Source organism: Micromesistius poutassou (assembly GCF_964030765.1).
Source record: "Micromesistius poutassou genome assembly, chromosome: 3".
NCBI classification, from domain to species: domain Eukaryota; kingdom Metazoa; phylum Chordata; class Actinopteri; order Gadiformes; family Gadidae; genus Micromesistius; species Micromesistius poutassou.
The window spans coordinates 11966857-11991236 of NC_140273.1; the positions used below are offsets into that span (position 1 = coordinate 11966857).

The 24380-nt window shown below is 48.9% G+C and overlaps 1 protein-coding gene across 1 annotated transcript in view; it reads right to left on the minus strand.

The window, feature by feature from the left end:
• The window catches only part of cntln (centlein, centrosomal protein), an 83953-nt gene that overhangs the window by 48207 nt on the left and 11366 nt on the right, over nt 1-24380 (minus strand). Inside the window, exons 7-12 of the mRNA XM_084465956.1 lie at nt 23297-23418; nt 22140-22302; nt 19607-19858; nt 11648-11812; nt 7830-7991; nt 3797-3918 (exon numbers count right to left, since the gene is read on the minus strand). Of these exons, the coding sequence (XP_084322082.1) occupies nt 3797-3918; nt 7830-7991; nt 11648-11812; nt 19607-19858; nt 22140-22302; nt 23297-23418 (986 nt within the window). The remainder of the gene's footprint in view (nt 1-3796; nt 3919-7829; nt 7992-11647; nt 11813-19606; nt 19859-22139; nt 22303-23296; nt 23419-24380) is intronic.

Below are 24380 nucleotides of genomic sequence, written 5' to 3' on the forward strand. Positions count from 1 at the left end.
AAGATTGCAAAAGGGCTGATAAGGGGGACAGTTCCTCTTCCCTGTGTCTCACACACACACACACACACACACACACACACACACACACACACACACACACACACACACACACACACACACACACACACACACACACACACACACACACACACACACACACACATACCTACCTACCAACCCACCCCCACCCCCAGCCACCCACACACCGCTAAATCAATGAGCAGAGGTGTGAAATGGATTGAGCGGGTCATTCTATTGCGGCAGGCTCTCTTTCCCGTGGTCATTATTGGCTCTGTGAACGACGGCATGTAGCGTTAATACTAGTTAAGCCCTGGTACCCAGAGTTACTGGCTACAGAGGAACAGAAAATGTTTTCATTTAATACTGATAATGCCCATGTGAGCAATTTGGAGGACGTCAACTTTTTTTTTTTATAACCCCACTGTGTGTATGTGTGTGTCTTTTGTGCATGTGTGAGTTCAGCGTTTGCATGCTTTCCTAAAGTGCAGCACTTCTAAGCAGGTATTCTCACCGCATACTCGCCTAGTCATAGAGAACGACCCTCAGACACACACACACACACACTCGAAACAGAAGCACAGACACACACACAATTATCTTGCAATTTTGGGGAAAATGTAATAAAGTGAGCGGATGAACTAGAACTAGAACCAACTCAGTAGGTTTTCTTTAACGGTCTGTCCCGTATGATACTTACCAGGTGTGTGAGTTTCCCATATCACTTTCACACCGCACTGCTTTATTAAGTCAATGGTAAATCTCTCTGAGCAGTCATTTCCATACAGCGGGACAGAAATGTGTTGCATGCAGAGCCGACAGAGAGAGAGAGCTATCAGCGTCAGGCCTCGGTGCGTCTCTCTCTCTCTCTCTCTCTGCAGAATCCCACTTTCCATTATTAAGCAGGAAATAGACAGAGAACTTTTCCATGCTGCTGCCGCTAATTGCTCTGATTCGGGTGGGGAATCTGTTTATGTGTGCAACTTTGATCAGGGTACGGATGCCTTAATAACCTTTAATTTTATTTACTCACCCCCATCATCCCTGTCTGATTATAAAACTTTTTAACCTCCCTTCTTCTAATCCAAATCAGAAGTTGGCCGTTTCCCCGTGTTTGAAGACATTTCGGGAGAACGTGGACAAGCTGGTTTTAACGCCGGCACCGGCGAACGCTACGCAAACGGCATGCTGATGAGTTAGAAGGCTTAGCTAGTGAGACAGCAGCAAACCCCATGGGGCATCTTTACTGTAGCCACAAGCTAGACTCACAGTAGCCATTGGGTTAACTCCACTATCCTACAGAGTGGTGTCAAATACCTCAATCACGTGCTTAACTGAAGACTCGGAACGTGTCTAATATGGTTTGTGTTTTTTGTCTGGCCTTTGAGGATCTCCCCTCCACCCCTCTTTCACATCTTCGTCTGTGTGTGTAAGTGTGAAAGTTAGGATGTGATCATGAGTGACAGGTAAGGACGTGGCCTTACTACAAGACACAGCAGAATGGAAGTGACTAAACCCCAGTGCCACCTAAACACGCCACAGGGAAATGCACCAACTAACCATCTCCCCCTCCTATCTATTATTTTCTTTAATTGCATGACAATGTTTATACTTGAAGCACTTTGAGTCTGCCTCATGTATGAGAAGTGTTGTATAAATAAAGTTGCCTTGCCTAAAGATCCACCCAGCCTCGATGCCTCTCCCTCTACCGACACACCCGGGTACCCAGGTTCCTACCCAACCACTGATGGGAGGGTTTCAATCACCTCCCGGTCGTCTCCCCCTGCTCAGACGGGCATCAGGGCCTAGCAGGGCCGGGGGATTTTACAGACGAGGGCTGTGTGCCAAATATATGCCAGCGTGGTGACGTTGAGTGACTGGCTGCTGCCACAGAGGGCCAGCCACGGAAAGGGCAGCGGCGAGCTACCGCACCGATCAGCTGTCAAGGCGCGCCGCACATAGGCAGGAACGCAGCAATGAGCTAAACCTATAGGAACTAGCAGAAAGAGAGCTTTGACTCTGGGTTGTTGATATGTACCTTATGTATGTGTGAAAGGAAAACATAAGAAAGAGAGAACGAAAGGCAATCGTTCTCGTTCGCTTTCACCGCGGGGGGGGGGGGGGTAAACATTTTTTTCCGTTGATAACCTGCTAAAATATACGACAAGTGGTGTCGACGTCTCTCTCTCTCTCTCTCTCTCTCTCTCTCTCTCTCTCTCTCTCTCTCTCTCTCTCTCTCTCTCTCTCTCTCTCTCTCTCTCTCTCTCTCTCTCTCTCTCTCTCTCTCTCTCTCTCTCTCTCTCTCTCTCTCTCGCTCTCCCTCTCTCTCTCTCTCCCACCGCCCCTCTGTCTTGGTTCTTGTCTTTGTTCCCACTGTCTCAGACACATGCCGCTGAGCCCCGCGCTGAGCTCATCTGAGCCCGGGTTAGCGCCCGGCGCCCCGGCGCACCTCGCTCGCCGGCGCCGCGTTCACACGGGCTCCCGCCGCGCCGCTGTTCTCTTTAATTAACCCGGGAGAAAACAGCTGACGGGGTCAACACTTCTGCTCCCTCGCCGCCCAAGACCCCCCCCTCCCCTCCCCCCCTTCCCCTCCCCTATAGATATATTTATATATAGATATATATATATATATATATATGCTCCTTGTTGACTTCTTAATGGGAGGGGGAATGGGGGGAGAGACGTAAGGAAGAGTAAAAAGCAGTAAAAATGAACAGATTGGGAGTTAAAAGAGAGGGAGAAAGACAAAGAATGTTCCCGATAATGACAGTTGCCGTTTGGTGTGAAGTTTGGTGGAGAACGTGTGTGTGTCAGAACAGGAAATGGCTCTCCTGTTCCCCCCTTGTACTCACCTCCACCCTCCACAGGCCTTCTCAAACACCTTGCTGCCCCCCCCCCGCCCCACCCACCCATCATCAAACCACCCCACACCCCCCAGGACCAGACACCTTCAGCCTACGGCTCTCACATCCTAATGAACACTCAGGGAAAAGACACACACACCATCACACACACACACACACCATCACACACACACACACAGAAACACACACACACACACAGACACACACACCCTTGCACTTGACACAAAATGCTCCCAAATTGACTTTGGCTTAGAACCTCAGAGCTTTACAAAAGGCAAAGGCAGGAATTATTCCCTCCCTCTCCCCCGCCTGATCCAACTGTCAGGTAGGGTAAGACTACACAGGGACTATTTGTGAACGGCTTCAGAGGGCTGGGCGGCTGCTTCCAGAGGGCTTTAGGCTAAAAAGGAGAGAGGGGTTCTCCATGCAACGTCCGCGCTCCCCTCACTGACTGCTGTGAGAACGAGTGCGTGGAGGTGTTATCCGTACCACTGCACGTTTGAAGGCCCAGTGGGCAGTGTGAACAGCAGTTGCCCTTCACTCACAGCAAAGATTCAGTCATTTAGAGAGCACATACTATCCCTAATGTTGGCATCGCCATTTCTACAACTGTGATGAGATATTTGTATATTCTTTTTAAATTTTTTTATTTAAATGACTCTTATTTGATCTCTTCGTAATTCCTATAACTGTTATGTATGTTTGGCTGCGATACCCATATTAACCATCTGGGATTGATCAACTACATCTAATAGTGTGTGTGTGTGTGTGTGTGTGTGTGTGTGTGTGTGTGTGTGTGTGTGTGTGTGTGTGTGTGTGTGTGTGAGAGTGTGTGAGTGTGAGTGTGAGTGTGAGTGTGTGAGTGTGAGTGTGTGTGTGTGTGTGCGTTAGCCAGAACACTCAACAACACTCACAGGTCATTTGCCTCTTCTGCGACCCTCAGCTGGTCTCTGATGGTCCTGTAGTTGGCCTGGATCAGGTGCAGGCGCTCCAGGCGGTTCTTGTGCGCACTCCTGAGCACTTCCATCTCTTTTGTCTGGGAGGGAACACAGAGAAACTATTAGGGTTACGACACTTTCTTCCAGAGCCACTTACAGTGAGCTCAGATACAGGTCATTAGGGACCATATGCTGGTTATCAGGCGCCCCCTGCTAGCGGTCTTGAAGCTGCGGACACCGGGGATTCAAACCCAGAACTTTTCCGTCTGTCATCGACCATCCTTGGCCATGTCACTATCCTGCCCCCAATAATATTAAACTACTAACACTCAGCGTAGTGGGCAAAACCATTTCCCTTCTCCACTGTGCCATTTTGTTTTGCCCAACAAAGTTCCACCCATACTGAACCCTCATGGGTCCGAATCCAGCGAAGGCCAACCTATTGACACCGTGTCTCTCACCTAGGAAACTCCTCCCGATCTAACCCAGGCAGAGGCATTGTTAGTTTGAAACTTTTTTCCTGCCGGCCCTGGCTCAAAGAGACCATGGAGGAGGCGGTCAAGCATGTGTGACCAAACAATCATTCAACTACACCTGCCCTTCACCCCCGGTTCCACTCCCAGACCCCCGCCAGCACAGAGATCTCCCCCTAAGTGGGGTTATCCTTCTGCCAGTAAGAGGCACACATGTTGTGGTGCTGTTTGACGGGGGAATAGGAGAGGGGAGGCGCTATATGAGGCGGGAGGGGGGATCTGTTGACACGGTTGTTGACAGCCATGAAAACACAGCACAACACTACTGGGTTCTGACTTTAAAGAAGGAAGTAAGAGAACATATAGATTTTCCTTGACAGGAGCAAATGCTCCTCCACCACCACCCCCACCCGGCCATTATTTTGACCTCGGAAAGACGCAGAGGATGCAGAGGATGTTGTCAACAGGCGGGTAAAAAGTTGAGAAACCAGAGCCAGTGCATGAAAAAGAAACAAGGGCAGGAGCGTGGTGGAGGGAGAGAGGATGGATGGAGAGAGAGGACACCAGGGCGAGGAAAAAGTAGGAGAATTAACAAGAAAACAAATCTGAATTGAAAGGAAGACTCAAGAAATGATAAAAGAAAAATAAAGGAACAGAGGACCAAGGTGGGGAACATGAGATAGAAGAGGGGGGGGCGGAGGCTGGATAACGTAAATAAAGTCGGAAGAAACAGAAAGAAACAGAGAGAAAGACAAATAAATCAAGAGAACAGAAAGAAAGAAAGAAAGAAAGAAAGATGGAAATCGGGGGAAAGAAAAAATAAACAAATAGAGAAGGGAACGGAAAAATGAAAGAGGGAAAAAAACGAGAAAAAACAAGAAAGGAAAGAAAGCAAGCCGGAGGAAGACAGACAGAGAGAGGGAAAGTGAGAGGGGAGGAGAGCGCGGTTCTGGTTGAGTGGTCAGGGCTGGGAGAGTGGTGGAGCTCCGTGCTGAAGGGAAGGAGCTTGTTTACTGCTGATATGACACGGCTGCCCTGCAGAGAGGGAAATGCAAGCCCTCGGCCCTGTTATTATTAACAAGGACAAAGAGAACAGAGACAGTGCACACACACACACACACACATGTACACACACAAACACACACACACAGACACACCACCCTCATGCAAGCAAACACACACAACCATGACTCTCACAAACTCTCTCTCGCTGACACACACCCACAACACACACACACACACACACACACGCGCAAACACTCTGAAATTCATCCATGTGTGCGCGTACACACAGATACACACACACACACACACACACAAACAGCCTATGTGACAACTATGGATTTTTTATCCGGGGTATGCTTTATTCACGGAGGACATCTGCAACCCCTCCACAGCCCCCCTAATGAAAGGGGCCAGACCAGGGGTCGCTGGGGGGGGGCTGAGGGGGTGAGGGGGGAGAAGGGGGTGTGGGACAGAGAAAGAGTCAAGGCTGACTGATTGATTGCGGCGGGTCGTGTGTGTGTGTGTGTGTGTGTGTGTGTGTGTCTAGGGGGGTGGGGGGGGTGGGGGGTGGGTGGCAGGGCATTAGCCACATCATGGCTTCCCATGCTCCTTTGCAGGACTCCCCCTTGGGCAAAGCAGCTCTGGTCGACAGGCCGCAGACCCCTGCCCGCCGATCGATACGCCCCCCCCCCCCCCCCCCCCCCCCATGTCTGTGGACGTCCTCAAGCTGAAAAATAATTACAGACTCAACCGCTGATGTTTACTTGAGAAGTCTGGAGCGGGGAGAACACAAAAAAAGAAACAACACAAGGCCATTATAGTGGGGGAATTGTTTGTTTGTCTGCGGCTGTTAGCTACTAAGGTCAACGTGTCAATGTTAAAGGGGGCTGGCGTGGCCAATTTGAAAGGCATTCTATCGGAAACGATTGAACCGGGAATCAAGCGGCGAGCCAAATGACGTGGGGGGGGGGGGGGTGTTTGAGGAGGGCCGCAGGGGCGGTGGGGGTTAGCGTTTCAAGTGCAACTTATGAAGATGAGGGGGGGGGGGGGTCAGAGCACAAAATAACATGTTGAGGAGGCGACCACGGAATCACCTCGTGTCCCACCGCGTGTCCCCTTTTAGGATCAAGCCTCCGTTTCACCTTCGCGCCGCGCCGCATTATCTCTGCTAAATGCGTCCGCCCAAAAAAGCGGCATATAAACATAAAATTGAAAATTGCGCCATTAAGTGAGATAGTCATGCGTCACACACGCCGTGCCGGGCGCCGCGTGTGCTCAGTCGAGTGTTTGTCAGCGATTCAGACAGCCTAATTCAAGACACTCGAGATTCTGACAAGAAAATGATGTCCGTCCACGTCCGTCTGTGATTGAAGAACAAGAGGACAGAGGAGGGAGGAGGGAGGAGGGAGGAGGGAAAGGGAGGGGGGGGAGAGAATGACCTCCACGCGGATCACCTTGTCATGTGGGCCGCCGACACCAGAAGGTTAAACAGGACCCGTGGCCTGAAAACCAGACACCCGAATAACCCCCTCCTCCCCATACCCGGGGAGTTTCATCCCCTGTCAGGGGAAGGTGTAAAAGGAGGGATAAAAATATAGAATAATGCAAAAGGGGAGAAGATATTGTGTAACGATGGCTGGGAAGAGCACGGCGAAGGTTAAAAGAGTGATGAAGTCGACGCGTTTGGGGTTGGAGAGAGGGGGGGGGGGGGGGGAGGAGAGGTGAATCCACATTCACCAGAGCAGCTTCTTCCCTGCTGCTTCACTGCCTACGCACGCTCTGTGTGTGTGTGTGTGTGTGTGTGTGTGTGTGTGTGTGTGTGTGTGTGTGCGTGTCTCTCCGTGTGTGTCTGTCCATGTTTGTGTGGCCCCATGTATTTGTCGCCCTGTGTGTGTGTGTGGGAGAGAGTGTGTACGTGTATGTGTGTGTCTCTCCGTGTGTGTGTGTGTGTGTGTGTGTGTGTGTGTGTGTGTGTGTGTGTGCGCGTGTCAGGCAAGAGAGAGAGAGAGAGAGAAGGTCATGCTGGAGGGCTGAGGCAACGCTGGGCAGACCGGAGCCTTCAGAGAGCGTGACTGCTGCTGCCTCTGTGGTCCCTGATTGCAACAATCATCCGGGTGTTAGTGGCCTCAGCGGCAGGCTGTTCCATTAAGTACTAACTCTATTAACCAGGGCGAGCGCCGCGCAGCACGTTCGCACGGAATAAACACACTTATCCCGGCGGTTCAGAGCCTGTGCGACCGCCATTTGCGGGTGAGGTGGTTTTCGGGGAAAAAAATGTATTTTAAACCGTAAAGCACACTAACAAGCAGTGGCCCAGATAAGGCGGGTAATTGTATGAAATAGAGGAAAAATAAACAACGAGTAGAAGAAAGCATGTAAAGAGAAAATGGTGGAGGGATAATTGATGTTCTGAAGCCCGCGACGGAGAGTCAGATTGAAAGAGAAGGAAAAATGGATAAATGAAAAACAGGGACATGAGAGGGAGACATTAGAAGTCACTGGCGTAGTCAAAGTGTTTTTTTTTCCTTTACCTTGAGTTGAAGGAGCTCTTCAAGGTCCTGCATCCTCTGTTCTGCTCCTCCTCCTCCTCCTCCTCCTCCTCCTCCTCCCCTCCCTCCTCCTCCTCCTCCGCCTCCTCCCGCCTCCACGCAGCTCACCGGGGAGAGGGACCTGGACCGTTGCACAGGTGCATCCTGGGGGACGCAGTCAAAGAGAAGCACTGAGGTGGTGCGGCGCTTCAGCGCGCCTCCGAGTGCACAGGCAATGGAGCCGCCGCCGCGGCGCAACAATTAGCATCTGCGCAACACGCATGAAGTGAATGCCGATATCAGGATGATACATGGTCGTCTCGCTCCCCATTCACCTCAGGTAAAACACACATACAGACACACACACACACACTCTTCCTTTCCCAGCTCACACATACACACACACACACACACACACACACACACACAGACAAACAAACATACTACCAGAAGAAGTCAAGTAGGGAGAGATTAAAAAAAAAAAGAGATAAATAAATAAATAATAAAAAGGTGTGAGTGTGTGTACATGCGTGTGTGAGGGAGGGGGAGGGGTGTGTGTGTGTGTGTGTGTGTGTGTGTGTGTGTGTGTGTGCTAGTACCAGCTAGAATGCGCCAAAGGTTTCTCCCCGCGAATGGCTAATGAGTATGTTCATTTCCATTTACATTGTTTCTTTGACAATAATGATGTCCCATTAGGGGGGGGAGGGGGGGGCTGTGGATTCCGGAATGTGCCGGGCTTCATTACCGGGGGTGGGGTGGGGGGGGAAGGGTGGGCAGGGAGGCCCCTCTAATTGCTCTACCCGGGACCCGCCAGGTTACACTTGATAGGACAACTGAGGAGGGAGGAGGGAGGGAGGGAGGGAGGAGGGAGGAGGGAGGGAGGGGGGGCGTTCGCTATCTGGCCTCCTCTGTGGAGATAAATAAAGAAGGAGGCGAGGGGGGAGACGTGGCAGGGAAAGCAGTGCGAACAATATGCTGGTGGAATATGAATGCGGAGGGGTTGGGGTGGGCAGGGCCCTCCCACGGTGCCAGCGAGGGCCGACCAGATGGCAGGGTGAGGAGAGGCATCCTGCACTGCGACTGAACGTGCGTGGTGGGCAGGCCGGGGGCGCGGCGAGGAAAAGTTTGGGGGAAGGAGGGAAGGAGGGAAGGGAGAAGCGGTAGAGGTCGAAGCACAGCTTAGAGGACAGGGGAGCAGGTGACACAAAATGGGACCGAAAAATCTCATCAAAACTTTTAAACGCTGCTAAATAGTATGAATGATACTGCAGCATAACAGCGTGATGTAATTGAGCTTGACAGATTGACCACGGCCGCTTGTCCGCTCCTCAGTAAGTGTGTCTTCTTGAGTGTGCCTGTTTAATTGTGTGCCAAAGGGCTACAGCTGAGTCCAGTGACCCAGTGCGCTTGTCTTGCACTGTGCCCATGCTGCTACCAGCCAGGTCTGTCGTTAACAAATAGCAGCATTATGCTAATACATGGCACGCCGGCTCCCACGGCAACGTGGACCAGGCGGTTCAAAAAGGTGGGCGACCCGGGAAAGGCAACGACTATTTGGATTGGTTTTGTTTTGTTTTGCGACTCCCACAAAGTTCGGGGCTTTTTGCATTAACATTTGGCTTAACAACAAATTTACAACTGCCGTCTCCAAAACCAACCTAGTCAGATGAGGTATTTAAACCAAATGTATGATCTGCAGACAATTTTAAAGGGTTCGTAGTTTCAGGCGGGAAATTAAAGGAAATGAATCTGTTTTATATCCATCTAAAATGACTTAATGCAAGTCTTAACGTCTATCTATATCTCAACAGGACTTGGCAAACAAAATAATTGCATGGTTTTAAAAATTACCAAAAATGGATTATGACTTCTAACAGAGATTGACCTCATATATTGATACACAGAATGATCAGCATTTAGTTTAGTAGTAATATAAGTTATCAAACAGGCACCGTAAGTCATTGCCGATGAAAATTTGTGTCCATGCGTACGTGTGAGTGTATGTGTTTGTGTGTGTCTGAGTATGCACTCTGCTTAGTAGGGAAGGAGGGGGGTGGCGGGGGGGGTGGCAGTGAAAGATGGCAGAGTCTCACTGCAGATGCTCTTTGCAAGTCCAACTGGAGGCTGTCCCTTGCCTACCCTGCGACTCAGTACCAGAGGACACAATAATGTCCCCAGTCACACACACACAGTGACATACACACACACACTTGCTGTTCATGTTCCACCAGGCCTGAGACCACAAGGCAAAATATCTCTTCCCCTCACTCTCTCCCCATCTCTCCCCCTCCCGCTCTCTCTCCCTCAGCAGACAGCTGGCTAGCATCCACACCCTGACCTGCACACAGCACCCTGTAATGGTTCCTTAAATATAAAAGACCAATAGAGCTGTTACACAAGCAGAGGACAGCAGAGATATGAGGAGAGAGTGCTACATTGTGTGTGTGTGTGTGTGTGTGTGTGTGTGTGTGTGTGTGTGTGTGTGTGTGTGTGTGGTGTACATTGAAGACAGGAAACCGTTATTTACCGCGTACGGTAAATAACTGCCCAGAAGCAAAGGAAAGAAAACGGTGAACCTGAACTAGCATCCACTCTCTCATCTTTATTTTACTTTCACCTCTCTGCAATGATGCATCTCTCTTTCTCTCTCTCTCTCTCTCTTTCAGTATATCTTCCTCTCTTCCTCTCTCACTCTCTCTTTCAGTAGCCAGCTCTCTCTCTCTCTTTCAGTCTCTCTCTCTGGGTCCAGAGGCCTCTCTGTCCTCAATAGGTCTCTTTATGATGGCAGCAGCATCGTGTCCCGAGTGTGTCTCTCAAAGCATGGCTTGTTCTGCCTCCTAAGAGGTGAATAGGAACACTGTACACACAAGCACGCACGCATGCACACGCACACATACAATCTCGCACACACAAACACAAGCGTAGTACACGACACACAGACGGCCATATGTGCAACACGTGTATATCCATACTTTCTGCTTTACACACACCTACACGGTCCAAACAAAAGCACATCTACGTGGTCACCAAAAGGCATCACAGCAAGCTTTTAGTTACAGTACATTGTGTATTTGTCACGTATACAAGTTTTGTACATTAGCTCAACCAGGTTCATCCCATTTAACTGAATGCATGTGTGTGTGTGTGTGTGTGTGTGTGTGTGTCTGTGCGTGTGTTTGCCCGTGCGTGTGTGCCTGCGCATTTTTACCTGTGCCTGTGTGTGTGTATGCGGGTGTGTGTCACACACACACAGCTTGTGTGTGTCCCTGGCAACCAAAAAGACAAGGAGATTGTCCGAATTAAGACTGACGCTTCTTTAGGTCAAGATTCAGACCATGCAAGGCCACCTCCTCTAAGCATTCCCCGCCAAAGCGATGAGAGGAGCCGGATGGAGATCAAAGCTCTCCTCCTTCCTGTTGATGATGGATACTAGTGAAGCAGTAAATTAGCTGGTGGCTGCACCCCAGGCATGCGTGAAACCCGCGGCACTCGCTGCTGCGCTCGCAGCTGGTGGTTGATCTCTGTGTGCGTCAGTGTGTGTGTGTGTCTGCGTGTGTGTATGTGTGTGCACTTGGTAAGGACAAAGACGGGGGGATTTTCTGATCAACCACACATGACCCTCGCAAGCTCTTCCAGTATGCTCCCCTTTGTTTCAGGTCTGATGAGCTGAGCCCAGCCCTCATCCTAAAGGGGTAGATGGCATAAGGTCGTGTCAGCACCTGACTTTGAGAGTGCTCCATGTCTGGGAGAGGAGGACCGGCCGCAACCAACCCTGGAGGCACCGGGCTGGAGGTGGAAGGGAGGTGGAATCAGTTGCTCACCTGCGGTCTGCTGCTGGTGGAGCGGCCTCTAGAAGAACTGGCTTTCCACGTCCTCTCCGTCCAAGCTCCTCCGTCAAGAGGCGTGCTGGTCCCCGGCTCTGGACCGGAGGAGTTCGAAGCCTGGTCGAAACCGGAGCTAACCGCCGTGTCTGTCTCACACAGCTCCTGGAAGGACACACACGGACCCTCATCAAGACGGGGTCAATAAAGGCCTCGTCCTTGATAGGGATCACCACACAACCAGGTGCCTGGTCCACAACTCCAATCAAATGTATGATGTGGCATTAATGATGAGGATGTGGTGGTTGAGGGAGTGGAATCAGGCAGTGTTGAGTCCCTCACCCGACGATAAACCCGTCGTCCACCCCACTTCCATAGGCTGGTGTCAACATTTAGTGTGAAGTAGAGCAGTGGCAGTGGATATGGGCAAGGAACAGCTGTCCATTAGCCATAGCAGTAAGGTGTGTGAGTGTGTGAATGTGTATGCGTGTGTGTGTGGTCATTTATCATTGTCTGGACACCTAGCCCCTCCATAATACCCATGTGTATCGCTGGCGCTCAGCACATACAGGCTAGCATAGCCAAGAGGGAGAGGTGAGACTCGCAGGAGGGGCCCGGATCAGCCAAGACGAAACGCATCAAACACACACACCTGGACAGAGGACTTTCTCAAAGCACCATCAAGTCGGCACTGACTACTGCATATACAGTGTTGAAATATACATCTTATAGTCTGATTTCTCTGTGAATACTAAGTGAAAATACAAATTGTGGTGGGTGTGTGATTGTGGGAAACGGAGCAGTTTTTCGGAAAGTTTTAAGTTTTCTGTTATTTTAGACACAAAAATGTGTCTTTGAACACAGAAAGAACTGACCAAACAGCACATTAAACCATCCAAATACAGTATCGAAAAGTATACAAAAACAGTATCAACCACATTGCATTAAGTCAGCAGACCTTTGTTTTGTGTATATGCCTCTCACTCCCAGGCTCCAAAGCAACACAGGTTGCATACCACGGTACCTTTACTTTGAAACTACCTCAACCAAACAACAACAAAAACAATGGGTGTGAGGTGTGAAGAGAGAGAGAAACAGCTTCACCTGTCCCACGCCACAATACCCCACAAGCACACGTCGTCAACAACACACAACAACAAACTCTCCGCTCAACACGTGTGTGTGTGTGTGTGTGTGTGTGTGTGTATGTGGTATGTGTGCTTGACGTGCAGAGGCCTTCGAAGTTCGCACCCGTGTTTTACATGGAAGAAGAAGAAGAAGAAGAAGAAGAAGCAGGCGGTATGTCATCACCTCTTCACTCCAGCTTCTCCTGATCGCATTATCAGATACCTGGCATCTGGGTGTGACCTTGTTAACTGCCAGGGTAATCAACTTCAACCATTGGGGAGGAGAGGGAGAGAGAGAGAGGGAGAGAGAGAGGGTGAGAGAGAGAGAGAGGGTGAAAGAGAGAGAGAAAGAGAGGGTGAGAGAGAGAGAGAGAGAGAGAGAGGGTGGGGGGGGGGGGGGGTGATAAATTATTAGCGAGGAAGATTTTGTTCGCGTTTTTATTAAATTGGCCTGTCAAAGGGGGTCGGCCAAATTATCTGGGGCCTCGTTCGTTGGAGGCCGGCCATGTTGGCGCATCTGTTACAATTATTTATAATTTTCCAGGCGGTCGGGAGGACTGACTGGGGCTGTTCGGCATCGAGCGCATAAAGCAATTTACAAATTAACTGATGTGGGAGTGTCTCCACTCCTTCTCCGCCGATCGCTCCATCCGTAATATCTGTCTGGCCTCCGCTGCTTTTTAAACGCTGCATGCTTTTTTTTCTTTCCGCAGGGCAGAATATAGGAAAGAAAAGTAAATAAATAAATAGATAGATAAAGAAATAAAGAAGGAACTAAATCATGAAATGCTGTTGATGGGAGAGAGAGCAGAGTCATACCTGGAACGTGTCAGAAGACGCGATCAGAAAGCGCTGGAGGAAAAAAAAACAAAGTCAAAGAGCAACAGCTGCTGTAAATAACAGTAAAGAAAGAAAAAAAGAAAGGACAAGACAAGGAAAAGGGTGCAATACAACCAGAAACAAGAGTGGGGGGGGGGGGAGGCACACACGGGTTGGTGGGATGACGGGGGGGGGGTCTGGGGGTTGGAAGAAAGAGAGTCAGAGAGAGAGAGAGAGAGAGAGAGGGGTAGGGGAGGGGAGAACAGAGAACAAGAAGAAGGAGACGAGAAAAAAAAAAAAAAAAAAAAAAAAGCTGGTGCTCTGTAATTACAGAACACGATTAGGCTCTTCGGGGAGCTCGTCTGGCGCACGCGGCCCTTCGCCGGCGAGGATGCGGCGCTACGACCATATGGAGCGGGGCTCGCGATGGCGCTCCCCGACGCTCATGACCCGTCTGCTGCCGAGCCCTTGAGCTGAATGTGAAATGAGACTTGCCAGGCCTAATGTTCTACACATGCACCATTTATGCCACAAAACAAATCTGATCACTGTTAATTATGGAGCAGCCATAATCAGGGAGGGCCAAACGTGCATGCACACAGATACAGACACAGCCACGGCCACGGCCACACACACACACACACACACACACACACACAGATAGACTGACACACTCGCATACAAAGACACACACAGACACACAGACACACACACACAGACACACGCACACACACAGAAACAGACACTCAAGTCCAATCCAGGGCATATCTGCTGAGAGGCAGGGCATTGTGTTGAGAGTCAGGGCTAGCAGGAACATCAGCCCCAGCCCACACACACAGTTTACACTGTGGAACACGGCTCCTGGGGTCACAGTGGTGTGGGGGGGGGCTCCTTCTGACAAGACTCCTTCTGGGTGAAGCAAAAGGGACGTATGTCTGTCTCTGATTATGTGGGCTTGCCTTCGTGCAGAAGCACCAGCGCTGGTTCTGCCCACACATGACCAGGGTGACCTGTATGAGTGTATGCACGTTATGTATGTATTTATGGATGTGGACATTACAGGCATGTGTATATACACTACATTGAGAAGCAGGCGGCTGTGGTTCATTAAATTGAGGCGGTGGGGTGGGCTGGGGTGGGGGGACTAGGCCCTAATGAGAAGAGTTGAGCTGGTAAAACACACGCCACTGGAGTCCATGTCGTTAGCATGGACTCCATGTCATTAGCATGTCTCAGGCAGGATGGACATGGCACCGTTCCAAGTGCAAACACACACACACAAGCACACACCCACGGAAATGCATACACATGCAGATGCACACACACACACACACACACACACACACACACACGTACACAAACACACATTCACCCACACATTTATGCATACACATGCTCTCACAATCTCTCAAACAAACATGCACACACACACACACACACACTCATGCGCACACGCACACACATGAACCCCCTCACACAGAATTTATGTAAGAACAAACAATAAGGCTATAAATGGACATATTCAAATCTATAGCCATGGGCTCTGGGTATAACAGTGACTACAATACGGATAAGGATCTATAGATACATGCTGGTTACCAGGGCCAGTGTGAATCTTTAACCTCATGCTTACACGTATTGAGTGCATGATTGGAAGTGACACAAGTAACTGCGATGTATTCTTGATGTTCCGTCATCACCATTTTCGTAATTTATTTAGTTAGTTAATTTAAATCATACTTTAATATGTGTATGATATGACCACACCATGACACTAAGCCACAACAGGAAGCAGAGCTCTACACAAACACATCGACATGCATTTCACTACATTATACCCCATTCTACCATCAGAAGACCGCCAACAGAAAAAGACATCACTGCGCTCCTCAATCAATTTGCTTTGTAACATTTTAACTCCATCGCTTTTTTTCCCCCCTCCTGCATCGGACGTTTGATATTAATGATGATGATGATCAAAAGAAACACCTCGTCTGAAACCAAAAACATGACCCGCCATACAGCGCTGCCGCTACCTGTACGTAACTGGCACTTTAATTATACATCTGACAACTTTTTGATTGGCCAACATTAATATCAGCCAGGCAGCAGATGTTTGAAAAGCATCACAACTAGCTAAGGGAGAGGCACCACATGGACTACCGTGAAAATAGAAAAAAATAATAATAATCAAGAGCAGAGGAAAAAAAAAAAAGAAAAAGCGGGAAGCTGGTCACCTTGGGAAAATGGCTGCCGACTGGTACGAGGTATCCAATCTATTGAGTCTTCACGGGTGACGCTTCGAAAGTAGCTATCACGCTCTGCCGCCCGTTGAATGAGGGCTTTGACAAAACGCGTTAATGTGAATTTCTGCTCCAAACTTTTTTTCCCTTCTTATGGAGGAAATGAAAAATGTCTAAGCTTTCAATGGCAATGCAGAGAGAATAATTGGTGCTTTGAAAGGCTGCCCACGCAAAACACAAACTCACCGTCAATTGCGGTCAAGGTTCCAGAAAGCCTGAGGACTAGCGTGAATCCTAATGTTGGTCTTTAATCACCGTATAGCGAGAACAGTAGCCAGGCATGCAAACAGCGAGGCAAATGACAGTTGGGGAGTTTGAATGCTAATGACCCAAACAATACAGCCCTGGAAAACTACGGCTTGGTCTTCCAGGCAACTGATTGGGGATAACCCCCCTGCCTGGAGGTGGTGTTGGTAGGACTTAACCTGTCAAACCTTTTCAAAGTTAACTTTCCAACCTGGCAGCTGGTCTCCCTGACATCATCCCAGTCACTAGGATGCTAACTGGCCAGGCCCTACAGCTGGCCAATCACGGAAGAGCTCTCCTCGGTTCATCAAACTTTCTGAACATGCTTTGCTGAACCACATACTAACACTAACTAACACACATTTTATGCACAACTTTGCCATACGTGTGTGCCATTCGCTTCTCTTTGTTTCGATGACGACGAGAGCGCCTGCTTCCAAACCAGCAGACCAAAGAGTCAAAGGAAAATAGTCAAAAGACATGTTTGATTAGCCCATCCCTTCTCGCCCTGCATACCGGTATGCCTCTATGTGGAAGCCCAGCGAAGCCGCACAGGGCTAACGGGGCTAATGGGGCTTAAGGAAAGAGCAAGACAGACAGCTGATCTTAGAGGAAAGCATAAGACACAATAGGTGTGCTTCCCCCCTCCCTCCTCCCTCCAACGCGGATCTCCACGGGGTGGGTGGTTCAACTCTGGTCAGTATTCAAATGCACATCAGCACTTTGATCATCTCCAATGGTAACAATCCAGTGGAAAGAAAAAAAAAAAACATTTATAATTAAAATCTGCCTTAACAAGCTTTGGAATTTAAACACGTGTTCGGGAGGAAGTTGTGACAGAATCCGCTACAATTCCACACCACCAAAAGGCAGGCGCACCCTCATCTCCTCTTGGACCTCAAACACACACACACACACACACACACACAAAGCGCACACGGATGCACGCGTGCACCTTGTCAGTGTGATTATTCGGCGGGAAAAACGGTGAGCCCTCCTGACGGAGTGCTAGACCTCGGGACGGCTGACGGTCTGTTCATTCTGACATCAAAGTTAAGGCAGCAGGAAACCCAGACAGACACCACCTGCATGTGTTCAGTAAACACACGGTAATCACAATGATAATACCTACAATGAATGGTATGAATGCATTCTGGGTATTAACACCTATGTATATATATATATATATTCAACATCTGGAAGGTATTACATTTTTTAACAGATTTGTGTGAGAGGTTACAGAAAGGGTGTTAAGTATTCAATTCGGTTAAAGCACACATGAACCATGTGCGCACACGCATACAAGTGCGCGTGACCAACCACACACACTGACAGCAGCGCACGCACGCACACACAAACACAAAAAAAAGAAGAAATATGAGCACTGTGTGCAGTTCCCGTGAATTTTGTATTAATTACTGGGGGAACACATTATAGCTGTACTTAATTACCCACTAATTGATCCATTTATATTTCGACGTCCGTTAAACGAACGAGGTTAAGAGAGATGCAGTGATTGTAACTCACTTAACATTTGAGCTGATATCCTTTGACTTCTGCAGTCCAGGGGCGCTCTTGTCAGCCTGTCAGATTAATGCGCAAAATAAACATTCAATTTGCGGGTGAGAAATAAAACAAATCGCCAGCTGAACCGCTTAAAGCTTCTCACCTAACACTGAACCCAGAGCACGACTAAACATCTACTTCCCAGTTCTGCGTGTAGACACAAAGGCCCACAGCACATCCGTACTCACGCCTACCGGAGGATTCAACTAGAAGCTCAAGAGGGCGTTTATAAAGGAAGAACAGCCGCTCTAATGACAAAAGCCCACAGCACGTGACACACAGGGCCCAAACCAGAACCTGAAAACACACACGTGTGGTCCTGTCTAGCGCGACAGATCTAGCATTGCATTCAAACTGTCCAGCGTTACAGGGTTTGATCCCCCTGCCAAGGAACGCATGCACTCATCATTAAAGTAAAGACGCTTTGGATCGCAGCGTCCACCAAAGGACATATTTTACATTCCAGCCGGACCGATGCCCGTCATCGGCGGGCTCTTTCAACGGCGCCGTGTCTCGACGCGGCGTGGTCCCGGGAACACCCATCGCCACATCATTAGGAGTCATTAACGGCCACTTTCCTTGACGCCGCTAACACGCTAACTTGCTACTTTGACCCACCGCCCGACACTCCCTCCTCCTCCTCCTCCTCCACCACCACCACCACCACCACCACCACCACCACCGTCTCCGTCTCCTCCGTCCCCTAGGGGTGGGAGTTGAAAGGCGGGAGGCTTCACAGACAGGAGCAGCTCCCACCCCCTGCTGCTGTAGTTTTCAACACCATTACTGGCTCTCCAATTAAGATGAAGCTTCTTCCCTGTGGTCAGACACCAGCGACACAACGGAAAAGGTGTAGGGGGGAAGGAAGAGTGAAGTAACTGTGGAGAGAGAGAGAGAAAGAGAGAGAGAGAGGGATAGAGAGAGAGCGAGGGGGAGAGAGACAGAGGGGGGAGAGAGAGAGCGAGAGAGAGAGGGGGAGAGAGAGCGAGAGAGAGATAAAGAGACACAAAGATACTGATTTGTTAGGTTTGTCAAATGTGTAGTGATTCATTAATCATGCCAATCAAGCAAATTTTATTTAATTGAGAGTGAGAGTGAGAGTGTGAGAGAGTGAGAGTGAGAGTGAGAGAGAGAGAGAAAAGATCAGACAGATTACTTGAAAGATGTTCGGCCAGTAGGAGTTGGACTGATCAAGGATGGACCAGGATGGAGTATCATCACGTACCATCGAGAGAGAGTGTGTCTCAGTTAAACACCAGAGATCAGTCACTGCTTGCTCACTTTACACCCAACGAATAACCCCTGCTTGAACCTTCAGCCTTGCCGCTCTTCTCCAGAGCCTTGGATGGTTGACCGGCCAGGAGGAGACTGGATGATGTCATGCATTTTTACTGTCAAGAAAAATAAAAGAGAAACGGATGCAGGACGACGCCGTTCCTTCACGCATCGCGGCAGTCTGACACAGTCCTACACAGTCAGAGGCTGCGGCGATGGAGAACATCTGGCCGACACCACGGAGGAGACTGATACGGCGGTGCCTCGACGGCTCCGCGGGAAAACACCTGGAAGAGCTCAGCGTCTATATTTATGAGGGTGCGAGGTGCGCAGGTGGTTCAGCTCTGTCCGTAGGGGGGATAGGATGGGGGGCGTGGCTCCCGGGACGCAATTAGAAGACAGGAGAGTAGGGTGTCAGGTGTTGTCAACGTACTAATCACCCGCCATCTTCTCTTCGACACACGGCGGGGACTGGATGAAGAAAAAAGGTAACCTGAGCGAGATCGCTTTTAATTGGAAGCCTTCCTACATACCGACGTCTGGCTTCCTACTTTCACCTAGGGTAAACTTTCTCCTCACATGCGTGGCGGCACAGCCTCTGGATGAGAAGATGGGTGTCTTACCTTCACATTAGTTTGCTTGTTGGGCTGTTGACCTGCGGTGGTGGTGGTGGTGGTGGTCTGCTGTGCTTGCTGCTGCTGGGTCTGCAGTGGATGCTTCTCTTGCTGCTGCTGCTGCTGCTGCTGCTGGCTCTGGAGCTCCAGGACCTGCTGGTCTCTCTGGGCCAGCAGGCCGCTAAGCTCCAGGTGGTTCTGGCGGAGCTGGGTCTCACTGGCCACCAGGGCCTGGTAGCTCTGGCTTAGCTCTGTGTAGAGCTGCAGGGAGACATGGGGGAGTGGAGTGGTTCTGGTGAAAGGTTACAGTTTGATCCCCACTGTCCACGGCATGACTTGTGGGCATGCTTGAGCAAGATGCCCTAACTCTCCTAATCTTTGGATAAATGAGTAAATGGTAAATAGTAAAATGGCACACACCAGTGGCGATTTTTCTAAGACTGCAAGGGAAGCTCAGCTTCCCCTAGAATTTCAAAAATTAAATGGTCAAATATATACTGTTGTGTTAACATTTCATTGACTAAAAATGCGTTACAACACGTCCATCTCGAAGACGAGATCGTTCAGAATCAGCTGCTTAGCGCAGGTCGACTGACTCAATTTCCTTCTCATGCATTCCCGTAGCGTCACAGTGCATTTGCCTCCATCCAGCTCAGCGTCCATCCACCTCAATGGGGCTGCATAGAACAGCTTTTTTTAGTGCGTCGAAAGTCGACGGTCATTGGATAATGCTGCGATTATGTCCCTCCCATGGATGCTCAGCGTCTCTGGGGGTGAATGGAGGAGTGGGCTGGCCTGGACACTGGGTTTCTGCGTGATGATTGGAGGGTCTGCGAAAGACTGAGTTGCCATTTGATTGACAGCGATTTTGAACTATAAAACGTCGCCGGAGCTCTCTTCAGTCCCCAGTCCCATCGAGGATTTTGCAAGCGAGTCGAAAGACGAAATGCAACCTATTTCTTGATATTTGCTTGGCGAAATTGCTAGACAATTTTCATTGTACATTTCATACACTTATACACACAATTCCTTGCTGCAGTTTAACATAATTCCCACATTTCCTTGTTCAAGTATAATATCGTTTTGGTAGTTTGCCATCACTTTGATTCAGGGAGCCTGAGGTCTGAACTTCAAGTCCTGTATTCAGATCAGGACTTGCAGGGTGACAGGGGAAAGTTGTGTGATTTCTTGGTGTTCCTTAAAGACATGGAGTTGGACAGTGCAATGCCGCACTTACAAACTGTTCTCATTAGTGGCAACAATTGGAGCTACATCTGCAGGTGTATAAAGGAGCTTCTCCCGTTTAAAGCGGCTCAAGTCCTACACCCATAACACAATGGGCCAAGGCCGTTTAAGCAGCCTAGCTCTGCTGGCCATTGAGAGGATACTGGTCAAGTCAGTGGAAAATATGCTAGTTGGTATGACAGAGCATTGCCTTGAAAAGGAACAGAGAGGATAATTTACATTCAATAAATTGACAATTTGATGTAGGCTGAAAATGAGCTTCCCCTCTTTGAAAGACCAGCAGTCGCCACTGGCACACACACATACAGACAGACAGACAGACAGACACACAGACACACACACACACACACACACACACACACACACACAGCAAAGAGGCAAGGGAGAGAAATGGATGTGGTATTGGGGAAAAGAGAAATGAAGGAAGAGGGTAATTTAAAGGAATGGGTCAGTGTAATTTAAAGGAATGGGTTAGGGTAAAATAAACATTGGGCTATTACCTACCTGCATCAGTATCAGTTAGGAGCTACTACGCTAGCCGTCAGTCCTGCTGTAAGGCTGCCATAAGGCTTTGACTGGCATACCTAAGACTTTGCATTTTGTTGTCATACTATGGCATTGCGTTTTTGCACCTGTTTTCCATTAAGCTGGGATCAACACACTTGTCTTGAAACATGTCAAGCCAGTTGAGAAAATGGCTGAAAATACGGTGGTGGGTGAAGAGGAGAGAGAGTGTGGGAGAGTGAGTGCAACAACCAATAGTACTACTAGTACCATTGCTGGGTAAAAGCCCTGTGTATGTCCTACGAAGGGTGTGGGCAGAAGCAACTTGACTGACCACTTGACTGACCACGTACTCAGAACGTTTGTTACAGGGTTCAATCCCCATCGTCCCAAACCTATGTAAAGGATCTTAAACAAGATGCCTAACCCCTACCTGCTCCGTAATGGATCTGAATCTCAATGAATTGCAAGTGGCTTTGGATAGAAGAATCTGCTGAATAACTGAAAGGGGGAAGGATCATGCAGGCGTGAGGAATGGCCACCTTGCACTAGTTTTTCGCAAAACTACAATAACATTCAGTCCTTAATAACTCTTTAACAATCAATCAAAATAAATAACATGGAGATGAATTAGCCACCGAGATCCGAACCAACAGAATCATCTACATGAAATCCCATTAATTCCTGTTGACCTCAAATGGTGGCAGGTCTTTCTGCATCCGACTACCGCAGACCGTCTGCATTTGCTGTCCGAGGAGCTACAGGTTCAGGCGGTCCTGAGGTCCATGCTCACCCTCTGGTAGGAGGTGGCGTCCACGCTGTGGGCCTCCTCTTGGTTGCGCAGCACTCTCTGGGTGTCCAAGTTCAGCCCCTCCAGCTGCTTGATCAGGTGACCCTGCTGTGCGGCATGCTCCGTGCTCTGTCTGTACAGGGCCTGCACCTCCGCAAGCTCACCGCTACACACACACACACACACACACACACAGGCAGACCCACATGCGAAGACACACACACACACACACACACACACACACACACACACACACACACACACACACACACGAAGACATACACACAGACACACACACACGTTTGTTTTTTTTTCTTACTGTAACCCTTGGCTTTCAATCTCCTCTCCACACGTCTCTTATTGCCGTTGATTGAACAACCCCACATTCCATAGTATGACAATAGTAATCGGAATAGCATAATATCCAATAATGAACAACAGTATGTCAAAAAGCTAAGCTTTAAGAAGCAATCTACCTGATCACCTTTACCCGACTTTGCCCCTGAATCAAAACCCCAGCATTGACGTCTCCGTTCTCCTGCCCGTCTCCCTCCATGTCCTTTTCCAACACAGTTTCCCACTAAGTGATCCTTCAGGTGTACAAGGACATCCCTAATCGCCACGCTAAAACACTAAGAGCCCTCTGCAGCCCGCGGAGTGACTGGCATGTCAGAGTGCCTCTGGGCGTTTTTTAAGTAGTTGAGGTCGAGATTACGGCTAAGGCCTCCGTAGGTTCTCACAGTTTTTATCATATCGACTAAAGCTTAGCCAAAGCCTGCGCCGTTTCCCCTTTCTCTCCTTCTCTTTAAGCACATCTGTCTACGCAGGGCTTAGCCACTGGCTACAGGGGGAGCTCAGGTAAGAAATAAGTGTGTGTGTTGGTATGGGTATGTCTCTGTGCATATATGTATCTGTGTGTGTGTGTATTTGTGTGTGTGTGTGTGTGTGTGTGTGTGTGTGTGTGTGTGTGTGTGTGTGTGTGTGTGTATTTGTGTGTCACCTCAAAAAATGCCGGTGAAGACAAGAGTGTACAAACACAAACCTACACTTCACAACCTCATAATGTCTTAGAAGTCAAGAGGAAACGTCTTACAATTCAAATCAATTTCAAATAAATAAATAACTTTACGGCATTAAGTTAACGATGGGTGTGTCCCTACCGGAGTTGGCTGAGATGTCCCTCTTGGGCTTCCATCTCCTTGTCCTTCGCAGAGAGCAGGGCAGCCAGGCTGGAGTTCTCGCTCTGCAGGCTGGAGAACTGAGGCAGCTCCGCCTCCAGCTCCTGAACAAACCAAGGAGAACCTCTTATGTAACACGGTGAGAACAAATAACAACAACAAACTGGCTTTGTAGAAAGTGACATTGATTTAGGATGTGTGGATGCTCTTTGGAAACAAAGTAAAATATCGTGACAAGATATCAAGATATCTTACTTAGATTTCAACATAGACTCCAAAGAGCATCCATACATCTTGTTGTAATGGTTAAGCGATCTGAAAATGCCAACTTCTAATACATGCATTGCCAATACATGTCAACCTCTTAAAGGAAATTGTAAACTGGATTTTCTTTTTTTGCGTTACCCTCATGTTTCCACAGCATGAGTGGTGGTCTTTTAATAACAGTTTAATAATGGTTATGCAGTGTGTCTCGCGGGAACCGGAGAGAGACAGACTGCAGTTAAGAGTTGGTAAAGAGTCCTGGTCGCGCAGTGTAAGAGCCACTCTGCTATGCTAAGCAGTAAGCCTTAGATCAGCTCCCCTGGCACTCACCATCAACCACACACACACACACACACACACACACACACACACACACACACACACAAACTCAACCCCGGCAGTTACACCATAATTAACAAACACACACACACAGATTCACAGGGCTGGAGCTACCTACATGTAAATTAATGAGACTGTGTAGCTTTTTTTTCTCCAAAGAGGGCAAGACATGAAAAGATTGTACGAGAGGCAGTGCACGTCAGAGCAAGCAATCAAGTGTGTTTGATGCCATGCCTATGTGCACACGGAGCCATGATTAGAAGCCATTACTGATTTCATGGGGCACTGTGTTTTAGACATGAATGGGAATCAAGGTTAGACCTGATAGGTCTGTGGACATAGAAATATTATTTTCCTTTGGTTCTTTGCTATGTTCTGCTCCTGCTTAATATCTAAATGACAAGCGCAAAGCCCGTACCTTGCTGTGTTTATCCTGACCTGTCACATAATCTAAGTGATGTTA